The 13333-nt window shown below is 39.5% G+C and overlaps 1 protein-coding gene across 1 annotated transcript in view; it reads right to left on the bottom strand.

Annotated features, from left to right (window-relative positions):
• Positions 1 to 215: 215 nt before the first annotated feature.
• SIMC1 (SUMO interacting motifs containing 1) overlaps positions 216 to 13333 on the bottom strand; it is a 95317-nt gene continuing 82199 nt past the window's right edge. The window contains exon 10 of the mRNA XM_053567256.1: positions 216 to 885. Within this exon, the coding sequence (XP_053423231.1) occupies positions 623 to 885 (263 nt within the window). The 3' untranslated portion in view covers positions 216 to 622. The remainder of the gene's footprint in view (positions 886 to 13333) is intronic.

Genomic DNA, 13333 nt, shown 5'->3' with positions numbered 1-13333 from the left:
ACACCAAATGTTTTATAACACATTCCTTTTGTATCTGACCTCTTTGTTACATTATATCGTAATAGACTGGCCACAAAGTCAAATTCATAGGTATTGTAACAGATTTTATATAGAATATTTTTTTTTTTTTTTTTTGGCCCGGGGCTGGGTTTGAACCCGCCACCTCTGGCATATGGGATCGGCGCCCTACTCCTTGAGCCACAGGCGCCGCCCTTTTATATAGAATATTTGTGTTCCATAAAGGAAAAACAAATGCCTTTCTCTTTAGAAACTGGTTTTCAGTACCTTCAAAGACATAACATTGATGTAGAGAGTTTGTTTAGAGAGATTTTCTCACTTGAAATGTTAAACATAGTGCTTATAGTATTACCTGTCTCAAAAAAGAAATACATAAATAATTTATTAAAAAATATATACATCTTGAATATTTAAGCCATATTTGAGAATAGGCTAGGCTAGGATTTAAAAAATATTTAATAAAGAGTTAGAAAGTTATTATTACCTATAGATAAATAAGATAGGTTTGGTCCTGTAGGATTAACTACTTTCCAGAGTTTGAGTTTCTAAGTAGTTGAAGACAGAGTTCAGGAGGTATTCTTGGTGTTCAGTGCTTAGAAGGCCCTCAGGAGCTGCTCCAGTTCTTTTGAGAGGGCTCTGCATCAGGGTTCAAGTCCGCTGCATAGAAGAGCAGGAGCTTTAACAAGTGCACTTTGTCTTGGAGTTGGGGGACGAGAGGCTCCCCCAGCATCTGGATCAGGCGGCTGCGGAAGGCCTCAATTTGCTTTTCCACGTCCACCACTGTGATGTCATCTCCTTGCTGGGGCTTTGGCTTAATCCTTTTAATTATTAAGTCTTTTCGATCAATTACTGAACTCCGTAAGTGCTCTGAAAGAGGGAAAAAGGTGAACTCTTAAAACACTTTATTCCTTTATGATTTAAAAAGATGAAGTCCAATTTTAGTAGGTAGCAAAGATTTGTTGACTAGTTACTGGGAAACGAGTCAAAGGTCGTGTGAGTGCTTGTGCTAAATCCATTTCCTAAAGGTCCTGTGTTCCTGGTTCGCTCTGGTCCTCAAAATATTAAAATCCCCCCCACCCCCCCCGGGCAGCGCCTGTGGCTCAGTGAGCAGGGCGCTGGCCCCATATACCGAGGGTGGCGGGTTCAAACCCAGCCCCGGCCAAACTGCAGCAATAAAATAGCCGGGCGTTGTGGCGGACACGTGTAGTCCCAGCTACTCGGGAGGCTGAGGCAGGAGAATCGCCTAAGCCCAGGAGTTGGAGGTTGCTGTGAGCTGTGACGCCATAGCACTCTACTGAGGGCAATAAAGTGAAACTCTGTCTCTACAAAAAAAAAAAAAAAAAATTTCCCCCCAAATTGTATTTCATTTTAGTTTTTTCCCTTTGCTGATTTCAACAATAAGCCTTTAGTTAACAAAACTGTACTTCAATTAATACAACCACTCAGAAAAAATTTCTGGTGAATTGTGCAGAGATTTTTTTTTTTTTGAGACAGTCTCATTTTGTCGCCCTCAGAGTGCTATGGCATCATAGCTCACAGCAACCTACCGCTCTTGGGCTTATGCAGAGATTTCTAAGGGAGATTTATTTTGTCAAAAGGACTTAAGGACCAACTTGAGGGGAGGCTCCTGTTTGGCACACTTTAGACATTGTTATCAAATGACAAAAATGGATCAATACACTGAATTATAAAGATTGATACTGTGATAACACACTACAATTTTTTTTTTGACAGTCTCAAGCTGTTGCCCTGGGTAGAGTGCTGTGGTGTATCTCACAGCAACCTCCAACTCTTGGGCTCCAGTAATCCTCTTGCCTCATTTTTTTTCTTTTTTCTTTTTTTTTTTTTTTTTTTTTTTTTTTCAGTTTTTCTGTTTTAGTAGAGATGGGGGTCTCGCTTTTGCTCAGGCTGGTCTCGAACTCGTGAGCTCAAGCAATCCACTGCCTTGGCCTCCCACAGTGTTGGGGTTACAGGCGTGAGCCACTACACCCAGCCCCAAACACTGAATTTTTAAAACTCCTAAGCACATCATAAAAGGGGAGAAGGGAATGATCCTTTTTCCCAGTGGCCAGCTAAGAAAACATGGAAGGTATAACTAGAAAATCACTACTTTCCAACCTACTAGTAGTTTGATTCAGGTAAGAAGCATCGATGGATGCTAAAAATATCAAGGAATGGCTGAAAAGTATATTCACAGTCTTAAACTTTACTCTGTGGATTAACTATTAATAAAGGGAAAACAAGGGAGAGGTCTGATAAATACTATCTTAACCAAGTGACCAAACTTCATCAATAATGGGACCAAAGTGATATTGCTTTTTGGTGTCCTGCACTGGGAAGGAAGATTCATCTTTACCTGTTTAGTGTTTTATTTTTTTTATTTTCATTTTTTTGAGACAGAGTCTCACTTTGTCATCCTGGATAGGGTGCTGTGGTTTCATAGCTCACAGAACCTCAAACTCTTGGGTTCAAGTGATTCTCTTGCCTCAGTCTCCCGAGTAGCTGGGACTACAAGTGTCTGCCCAGCTAGTTTTAGAGACAAGGTCTTGCTCTTGCTCAGGCTGTTCTCAAAACTCCTGAGCTCCAAAAAAAAAAAAATCTCATGCCAAACCTACGGGCCATGTTCAACAAGGTTCTAGAAGTGTGTGGAACTGAGGCAAAGGAGTACAAGGTATAAGGCAAAAGTACTGCGAGTCTGAGAACTTTATGACTCCCAGATGCTAAGTACACTTAAACACCATCATTTTCTCAGTCTCCTCATTTACGAAATGGGGATAATGGCACATTCATCAACAGGGTTGAACTACATCGTGTCCAGAAATTTAGGAAACAGAATAAATTTATTTTAAGCAGTATGTTAGGTAACATTTCAAACAATATGGTCAGTATGTTTTCACACAACTTTCAGATGAAAGTACTGAAAAGTAAAGTCCCTCTAAACTTACCACAATGGGGCTGTTTTCTGAAAAGTAAAATAAATACACTCTAGCAAGTTCAAAAAGTCTGGAAATTCAGGAAATAAAGCTGCCCTGAGCTTTCTTTTTTTTTGAGACAGAGTCTTAGTTTGTTGCCCTTGGTAGAGTGCCGTGGCATCACAGCGCACAGCAACCTCCAACTCCTGGGCTCAATGGATTCTCTTGCCCGCCACAACGCCTGGCTATTTTTTGGTTGCAGCTGTCATTGTTGTTTGGTGGCCTGGGCTGGATTCAAACCTGCCAGCCCAGATGTATGTGGCTGGCACCTCAGCCGCTTGAGCAACAGTGCCGAGCCAACACTCCCTTTCTTGAGACCACATTGATGGCTTCCCTTCATTCTTGGTATCAGCTGAATTTCCTAAACATGGCTGAGGAGGCCCTTCATGCCTGGCCGGTCTATTCTATTTTATTTTATGTTGAGACAGAGTATCACTTTGTTGCCCTTGGTAGAGTGCTGTTGTGTCACTGCAACCTCAAACTCTTGGGCTTTAGAGATTCTCTTGTCTCAGCCTCCCAAGTAGCTGAGACTATAGGAGCCTGCTGCAACACTCAGCTATTTTTTTAGAGATGAGGTCTCGCTCTGGCTCATGCTGGTCTCGAACTTGTGAGCTTAGGCAATCCACCTGCCTCAGCCTCCAAGAGTGCTGGGATTACAGGCGTGAGCCACTGTGCCTGGCCCCATCTACTTTTAGTTTCATTTATGCCACTCTCCTCTTGCTCACCACGTCCTAGCCCTACTAGCTTATTATATGTTTCTTGGACTAACAACTTCTTATCACAGGGCTGTTGGAGACGCTGTCCCTTCCTTCTGGAAAACTCTTTTTCTGTACTTGCCCAGCTAACCACCATGACTTCCTATCTTAGCTGAAGTATCACTTCTTTGGGGAGGCCTTTCCAGGTCTCTCAAAAAATAGATTAAGTTCTCTTATTTTGTGTACTTCCCTTTACAGGATTTATTTGAATTGTAATTGTATGTTTCTTTTTTTTTTATTTTTTTATTGTTGGGGATTCATTGAGGGTACAATAAGCCAGGTTACACTGATTGCAATTGTTAGGTAAAGTCCCTCTTGCAATCATGTCTTGCCCCCATAAAGTGTGACACACACCAAGGCCCCAACCCCCTCCCTCCGTCCCTCTTTCTGCTCCCCCCCCCCATAACCTTGTCATTAATTGTCCTCATATCAAAATTGAGTACATAGGATTCATGCTTCTCCATTCTTGTGATGCTTTACTAAGAATAATGTATTCCACTTCCATCCAGGTTAATACGAAGGATGTAAAGTCTCCATTTTTTTTAATAGCTGAATAGTATTCCATGGTATACATATACCACAGCTTGTTAATCCATTCCTGGGTTGGTGGGCATTTAGGCTGTTTCCACATTTTGGCAATGGTAAATTGAGCTGCAATAAACAGTCTAGTACAAGTGTCCTTATGATAAAAGGATTTTTTTCCTTCTGGGTAGATGCCCAGTAACGGGATTGCAGGATCAAATGGTAGGTCTAGCTTGAGTGCTTTGAGGTTTCTCCATACTTCCTTCCAGGAAGGTTGTACTAGTTTGCAGTCCCACCAGCAGTGTAAAAGTGCTCCCTTCTCTCCACATCCATGCCAGCATCTGCGGTTTTGAGATTTTGTGATGTGGGCCATTCTCACTGGGGTTAGATGATATCTCAGGGTTGTTTTGATTTGCATTTCTCTAATATATAGAGATGATGAACATTTTTTCATGTGTTTGTTAGCTATTCGTCTGTCATCTTTAGAGAAAGTTCTATTCATGTCTCTTGCCCATTGATATATGGGATTGTTGACTTTTTTCATGTGGATTAATTTGAGTTCTCTATAGATCCTAGTTATCAAGCTTTTGTCTGATTGAAAATATGCAAATATCCTTTCCCATTGTGTAGGTTGTCTCTTTGCTTTGGTTATTGTCTCCTTAGCTGTACAGAAGCTTTTCAGTTTAATGAAGTCCCATTTGTTTATTTTTGTTGTTGTTGCAATTGCCATGGCAGTCTTCTTCATGAAGTCTTTCCCCAGGCCAATATCTTCCAGTGTTTTTCCTATGCTTTCTTGGAGGGTTTTTATTGTTTCATGCCTTAAGTTTAAGTCCTTTATCCATCTTGAATCAATTTTTGTGAGTGGGGAAAGGTGTGGGTCCAGTTTCAGTCTTTTACATGTAGACATCCAGTTCTCCCAACACCATTTATTGAATAGGGAGTCTTTCCCCCAAGGTATGTTCTTGTTTGGTTTATCAAAGATTAGGTGGTTGTAAGATGTTAGTTTCATTTCTTGGTTTTCAATTCGATTACAAGTGTCTATGTCTCTGTTTTTGTGCCAGTACCATGCTGTCTTGAGCACTATGGCTTTGTAGTACAGACTAAAATCTGGTATGCTGATGCCCCCAGCTTTATTTTTGTTACAGAGAACTGCCTTAGCTATACAGGGTTGTTTCCGGTTCCATACAAAACGCAGAATCATTTTCTCCAAATCTTGACAGTACGATGTTGGTACTTTGATAGGAATGGCATTGAATAGGTAGATTGCTTTGGGAAGTATAGACATTTTAACAATGTTGATTCTTCCCATCCATGAGCACGGTATGTTCTTCCATTTGTTAATATCCTCTGCTATTTCCTTTCTGAGGATTTCATAGTTTTCTTTATAGAGGTCCTTCACCTCCTTCGTTAGGTATATTCCTAGGTATTTCATTTTCTTTGAAACTATGGTGAAGGGAGTTGTGTCCTTAATTAGCTTCTCATCTTGACTGTTATTGGTGTATACAAAGGCTACTGACTTGTGGACATTGATTTTATATCCTGAAACATTACTGTATTTTTTGATGACTTCTAGGAGTTTTGTGGTTGAGTCTTTGGGGTTCTCTAAGTATAAGATCATGTCGTCAGCAAAGAGGGAGAGTTTGACCTCCTCTGCTCCCATTTGGATTCCCTTTATTTCCTTGTCTTGCCTAATTGTATTGGCTAGAACTTCCAGCACTATGTTGAATAGTAAAGGTGAGAGAGGACAACCTTGTCTGGTTCCAGTTCTAAGAGGAAAAGCTTTGAGTTTTACTCCATTCAGTAAAATATTGGCTGTGGGTTTGTCATAGATAGCTTCAATCAGTTTTAGAAATGTGCCACCTATGCCTATACTCTTCAGTGTTCTAATTAGAAAAGGATGCTGGATTTTATGAAATGCTTTTTCTGCATCTATTGAGAGGATCATGTGATCTTTATTTTTGCCTCTGTTAATATGGTGGATAACGTTTATGGACTTGCATATGTTAAACCAGCCTTGCGTCCCTGGGATGAAGCCTACTTGATCATGATGAATGACTTTTTTGATGATAAGCTGTAATCTATTGGCTAGGACTTTGTTGAGAATTTTTGCATCTATATTCATGAGTGAGATTGGTCTGAAATTCTCCTTTTTGTTTAGGTCTTTTCCTGGTTTTGGTATCAGGTTGATGTTTGTTTCATAGAATGTGTTGGGGAAGATTCCTTCTTCCTCAATTTTTTGGAATAATTTCTGCAGTACAGGAATAAGCTCTTCCTTGAAGGTTTGATAGAACTCTGGAGTGAAGCCGTCTGGACCAGGGCATTTTTTTGTTGGAAGCTTTTTTATTGTTTCTTTGATCTCAGTGCTTGAAATTGGTCTGTTCAGGAAGTCTATTTCTTCCTGGCTGAGTCTAGGGAGAGGGTGTGATTCCAAATATTGATCCATTTCCTTCACATTGTCAAATTTCTGGGCATAGAGTTTCTGGTAGTATTCAGAGATGATCTCTTGTATCTCTGTGGGATCAGTTGTTATTTCCCCTTTATCATTTCTGATTGAGGTTACTAGAGATTTTACTTTTCTATTCCTCGTTAGTCTGGCCAATGGTTTATCTATTTTATTTATTTTTTCAAAAAACCAACTCCTTGTTTCATTAATTTTCTGAATGATTCTTTTGTTTTCAATTTCACTGATCTCTGATTTGATTTTAGATATTTCTTTTCTTCTACTGAGTTTAGGCTTAGATTGTTCTTCTTTTTCCAATTCCATAAGATTTCTTGTGAGATTGTTGATGCGCTCTCTTTCTGTTTTTCGAATGTAGGCATCTAAAGCGATGAATTTTCCTCTCAAAACTGCTTTTGCAGTATCCCACAAGTAATTGTATGTTTCTTACATGATTGTTTGTTTAGGGTTAATCTCTATACTAAACCATAGCTTTATGAGGGCAGAAGCCATAATGTCCTATTCACTGAGGTTTTCCCAAGGAGCCAGGCACAGAACGGATATTCAGTAGGTATCTCTTGCCTGGATGAACACATGAATTGAACTGCCCCCTGCCTGTTCTGCTTTTCTCCCCTCTGTGGACAGGGCTCCTTGTAGGAAGGCTGTGTGTATGATTCTCCTCAGGATGACTGGTGGCTGACTTCTGTGGGCTGCCCTGCCTGAGCTGTCCAGCTGAGTGGGATTTAGGAAAAACATGCATTTTGTTCATCTAAATATTCTAAGTTTTAAGTTCCTAAGATTAATAGTTTTAAAATAAGAGGTACTCATCAGCATCAGGAAAACTCCATGACAGAGAGCAATTTGTAATTTTGCTAAGGCTCAAACTTGAATTACATGGCTATGAACCTGATGAGGGGGTTGATTCTCTTAGAGAGGATGAGCTCAAGTGATGGCCCAGCATCCATGGCTCAGTAGGGCTGCTCTGCCCTCCATGGAAACATTTGTAAAATAAGGGTTTAGGATGTTCTACTCCCCAAGGTCTGTACAAAAGTAATTTAACAGTGTACAGACTGTTTAGAAAATGGAAGGTGGGAAATTCCTTAGAATCTCACTTTCTAATCTCACCCAGTGATTTCACAGAAAAGTAATTCTGTCTAGTGTATTTTCACTGCACACTGACTTTGGTGACAAACCTAAGTTTGAACCTTGGCTCTGCATTTACTTCTCTCTTGGTCCTTGTTTTCCCACCTGTAAACTGGGGTAATACCTTCACAAGATTATTGGAGTATATAAGCCAGTGTACATGAATTTAACTGGTTTTGTTTGCTGTCTTCCCCCATGCTAAGAGGCTCCCCTAAAAAAAGGGCAAGCTTGAGTTCTTTAACCCCTTCTCTTCTTCCCTACTCTTGGAGATAGATAACTCAGGCCCTCAGCAGTACCTGCAAACCACTTGCAGAGGGCAGAGATGACTAGGAGACCCTCATAGTAAAATGCTTACTGACGACGAGGACCCTGACCATATAAGATACCATTTAGCTGTGTTCTTTGCAGGACAATGTTTTCTTTTTTCTTTTTTTGTGGTTTTTGGCCGGGGCTGGGTTTGAACCCGCCACCTCCGGTATCTGGGACCAGCGCCCTACTCCTTGAGCCACAGGCGCCACCCCAGGACAATGTTTTCAAACTACTAGTTCTAAATAATTTTCTTTCCTCTTAATTCTTGGTCTCCAAAGAAGATGGAGAGAATAGTAAGGACACAACAGCATTGGAATGTACTATACTTCTTGGTCAATATATACTTGTCTGAGGTCCTCCTCCCCTTATCAAAGCATACAATTTTCTATAATAAAAGCAGATCCCATGTCTATCTTAAGTCACTATTGCCCACAATAGGTGTATTCCCTGGAGTCAAAACAGAAATTAACAAGAAGTGTTAAAGGGTGAACTTTAAACAAAAACAAACACCTTTAATATTAACCTTTCTGTTACATCTCCAGAAGAAATGATTACATAAACCTCAGTGAGGCTAAGGACACATGGAATTTGCCTCTGGGACTTTGGTCTGAGAAGAATGTGTATCTTTCTTTGAGTGCGCTAAAAAGGCACAAACTACACAACCACATATCGTGGATTTGGTAATGCACTCATTGTAAGTGTTATAAGAATCTGAAACATAGAGAAGACCCATGTGGCCTACCCCTAGCCAGGCAAGCAGGCAGACTGAAACTCAACCAACATTTACTGAACACTTAGTACTTTTTTCTCATACCGATTAATTATCAATCATTGCAAAGTTATATATTATCATCCTGTTTCTATAGGAGGAAGACACTGAGGCCTAGAGACATATATATAGTTAGCTGCCCAACACAGAGTATGAGGTGAAGTTGGGATTTAAACCCAGGATATCTGTCTTAAATTCAGTGCTTTTTTTTTTTTTTTTTTGACACAGAGTCTCACTCTGTTGCTCAAGCTAGATTGCTATGGCATCAGCCTTGCTCATAGCCCCTTCAAACTCCTGGATCCAAGATCACCTGCTGCCTCAGCTTCCTGAGCAGCTGAGTCTACAGGTGCCCGCTATGATGCCTGGCTAATTTTTCTACTTTTAGTAGAGATGGAGTTTTTATTCTTGCTCCGTCTGGTCTTGAAATCCTGAGCTCATGGGATCCTCTGCTTCGGCATCCCAGAGTGTTAGTATTACAGGTGTCAGCCACCATGCTTGGCCCTAGTGCTATTCCTTTAAATGTCCCTATAATGCCTTTCTCAGGCTTGAGAGGTCTAAGGACTATCTTACCTTTCCAAGTTCTATTAATGAGTTAAAATCAATATCAACATGATAATGGGCAGATAAATTTTATATATATACTTTTTCCTCTTAGTATTTGAGATTAGTAAGCTGCAGATACTGTGCCCTGTTATGCCTCAACACTTAAGTATAGATTTCCTAAGACCAAAGGTATTTACTATCATGATCCTGTAAAATTATCAAAATAGGGAATTTAACATTAATACAATGCAATTATCTCATTTATTAAAATTTCTCCAACTGTCCCAATAATGTAATTTATGACTTCTTTCTTTCTCATTCAGGATCCAGTCTACTATTTAGTATTCATGTGCTTTCATTTATTTTTATTGTTAAATCATAGCTGTGTGCATTAGTGCAATCAAGGGGTACAATATGCTGGTTTCATATACAATCTGAAATATTCTCATCAAACTGTTCAACGTAGCCTTCATAGCATTTTCTTAGTTATTCTATGTAGACATTTGTATTCTGCATTTAATAGGTTTCGCCTGTACCCACTCTAAGATGCACCGTAGGTGTGGCCCCACCCATTGCCCTCTCTCCACCCTAACCTCCCCCTCCCTTGGCCCTTTCCCCATATTCTTGTGCTATAGTTGGGTTATAGCCTTCATATGAAAGCTATAAAAATTAGCTTCATAGTAGGGCTGAGTACATTGGATACTTTTTCTTCCATTCCTGAGATACTTTGCTAAGAAGAATATGTTCCAGCTCCATCCATGTAAACATGAAAGAGGTAATGTCTCCATCTTTCTTTAAGGCTGCATAATATTCCATGTATACATGTACCACAATTTGCTAGTCCATTCGTGGGTCGATGGGCACTTGGGCTTCTTCCATGACTTAGCAATTGTGAATTGGGCTGCAATAAACATTCTGATACAGATGTCCTTGTTATACTGTGATTTTTGGTCTTCTGAGTATAAACCTAGTAAAGGAATTATAGGATCGAATGGCAGGTCTATTTTTAGGTCCCTAAGTATTCTCCAAACATCCTTCCAGAAGGAATGCATTAGTGTGCATTCCCACCAGCAGAGTAGAAGTGTGCCCTTTTCTCCACATCCACGCCAACATCTTGGGTTTTGTTATGTGGGCTACTCTTACTGGGGTTAGGTGATGTCTCAATGTAGTTTTGATTTGCATTTCTTTGATGAATAAGGATGATGAACTTTTTTTCATGTGTTTGTAGATAGTGCGTCTGTCTTCTTTAGAGAAGTTTCTCTTCAAGTCCATTGCCCACCCTGAGATGGGATCATGTGTTCTTTTCTTGCTAATAAGTTTGAGTTCTCTGTGGATTCTGGTTATTAAACCTTTATCGGAGATATAACCTGCAAATATTTTCTCCTATTCAGAGGGCTGTCTGCTTGCTTTACTTACTATGTTCTTGGCTGTGCAGAAGCTTTTTAGTTTGATCAGGTCCCAGTAATGTATTTTTGATACTGCTTTGATTGCCTGGGGACTCATCCTCATAAAATATTCACCCAGGCTGATTCCTTCAAGAGTTTTCCCTGCACTTTCTTCAAGTATTTTTATAGTTTCATGTCTTAAGTTTAAATCTATTATCCAGTGAGAGTCTGTCTTAGTTAATGGTGAAAGGTGTGGGTCCAGTTTCAATCTTCTACAGGTCGCCAGCCAGTTCACCCAGCACCATTTGTTAAATAGAGAATCTTTTCCCCACTGAATGTTTTTAATTGGCTTGTCAAAGAGCAAATAACGGTAAGTAGCTGGATTCATCTCTTTGTTCTCTATTCTGTTCCAGACATCTACTTCTCTGTTTTTGTGCCAGTACCATGCTGTTTTGATCACTATCGATTTATAGTACAGTCTCAGGTCTGGTAGCGTGATTCCTCCTGCTTTGTTTTTATGGCTGAGTAATGTTTTGGCTATTCGAGGTTTTTTCTAATTCCATATAAAACGAAGTATTTTTTCAGATCTTTAAAATATGACAATGGAGCTTTAATAGGAATTGCATTAAAATTATATATTTCTTTGGGTAGTATGGACATTTTAACAATGTTGATTCTTCCCAGCCATGAGCATGGTATGTTTTTCCATCTGTTAACATCTTCAGCTATTTCTTTTCTTAAAGTTTCATAGTTCTCTTTTGTAGAGATCTTTCACATCCTTTGTTAGGTATACTCCCAAATATTTCATCTTCTTTGGCACTACTGTGAAAGGAATAGAGTCCTTGACTGTTCGGCATAGCTATTGTTGGTATATACAAAGGCTACATATTTATGGGTGTTGATTTTGTAGCCTGAGACATTGCTGTATTCCTTGATCACTTCTAAAAGTTTTGTAGTAGAATCCCTAGTGTTTTCCAGATATACGATCGTATCATCTACGAAGAGTGAAAGTTTGATCTCTTCTGACCCTATGTGGATACCTTTGATTGCCTTTTCTTCCCTAATTGCAATGGCTAAAACTTCCATTACAACGTTAAAGAGCAATGGAGACAATGGGCAACCTTGCCTGGTTCCTGATCTAAGTGGAAATGATTCCAATTTAACTCCATTCAATATGATACTGGCTGTGGGTTTGCTGTAGATGGCCTGTATTAGTTAAAAAAATGTCCCTTCTATTACAATTTTCTTAAGTGTTCTGATCATGAAGGGATGCTGGATATTATCAAAAGCTTTTTCTACATCAATTGAGAGAATCATATGGTCTTTATTTTTTAGTTTGTGTATGTGTTGAATTACATTTATAGATTTATGTATATTGAAGCAGCCTTGAGACCCTGGGATAAATCTCACTTGGTCATGGTGTATAATTTTTTTGATGTGTTGTTGGATTCTGTTTGTTAGGATCTTATTGAGTATTTTTGCATCAGTATGCATTAGTGATATTGGTCTATAATTTTCTTTTCTTGTTGGGTCTTTCCCTGGTTTAGGGATCAAGGTGATGTTTGCTTCATACAATGTGTTGGGTAGTATTCTTTCTTCTTCTATATTTTTGAATAGGTTTAGTAATATAGGTACTAGTTCTTCTTTAAAGGTTTGGTAGAATTCTGATGTAAAGCCATCTGGTCCTGGGCTTTTCTTTTTAGGGAGATTTTGTATAGTTCACACTATTTTAGAACTTGATATAGGCCTGTTCAACATTTCCACTTCGTTCTGGCTAAGTCTTGGTAGGTGGCATACTTCCAAGTATTAGTCGATTTCTTTCAGATTTTCATATTTCTTTTTTTTTTTTTTTTTGTAGAGACAGAGTTTCACTTTATTGCCCTTGGTAGAGTGCCGAGGCATCACACAGCTCACAGCAACCTCCAACTCCTGGGCTTAGGCAATTCTCCTGCCTCAGCCTTCCGAGTAGCTGGGACTACAGGCGCCTGCCACAACGCCCGGCTATATTTTTGTTGCAGTTTGGCTGGGGCTGGGTTTGAACCCGCCACCCTCGGTATATGGGGCTGGCGCCCTGCTCGCTGAGCCACAGGCACTGCCCAGATTTTCATATTTCTGAGAGTAAAGTTTATTGTAATATTCGTTAAGGATTTTTTGCATTTCTGAGGGGTCTGTTGTTATTCATCTTTACCATTTCTGATTGATGAAATTAGAGATTTTACTCTTTTTTTCCTGGTTAGGTTGGCCAAAGGTTTATCTATTTTATTGATCTTTTCAAAAAACCAACTTTTGGATTTATTGATCTGTTGTATAATTCTTTTGTTTTCAATTTCATTTAATTCTGTTCTGATTTTTGTTATTTCTTTTCTTCTGCTGGGTTTGGGGTTGGAATGTTCTTCCTTCTCCAGTTGCTTGAGATGTCCCATTAAGTTATTAACTTCCTCTCTTTCCATTTTATTGAGGAAGGCTTGTAGTGCTATAAA

The sequence above is a fragment of the Nycticebus coucang genome, chromosome 17 (genome assembly GCF_027406575.1).
Source record: "Nycticebus coucang isolate mNycCou1 chromosome 17, mNycCou1.pri, whole genome shotgun sequence".
NCBI lineage: Eukaryota > Metazoa > Chordata > Mammalia > Primates > Lorisidae > Nycticebus > Nycticebus coucang.
Note: the sequence above shows the minus strand (reverse complement) of the source record. Positions and strands in the feature narration are given on the sequence as shown.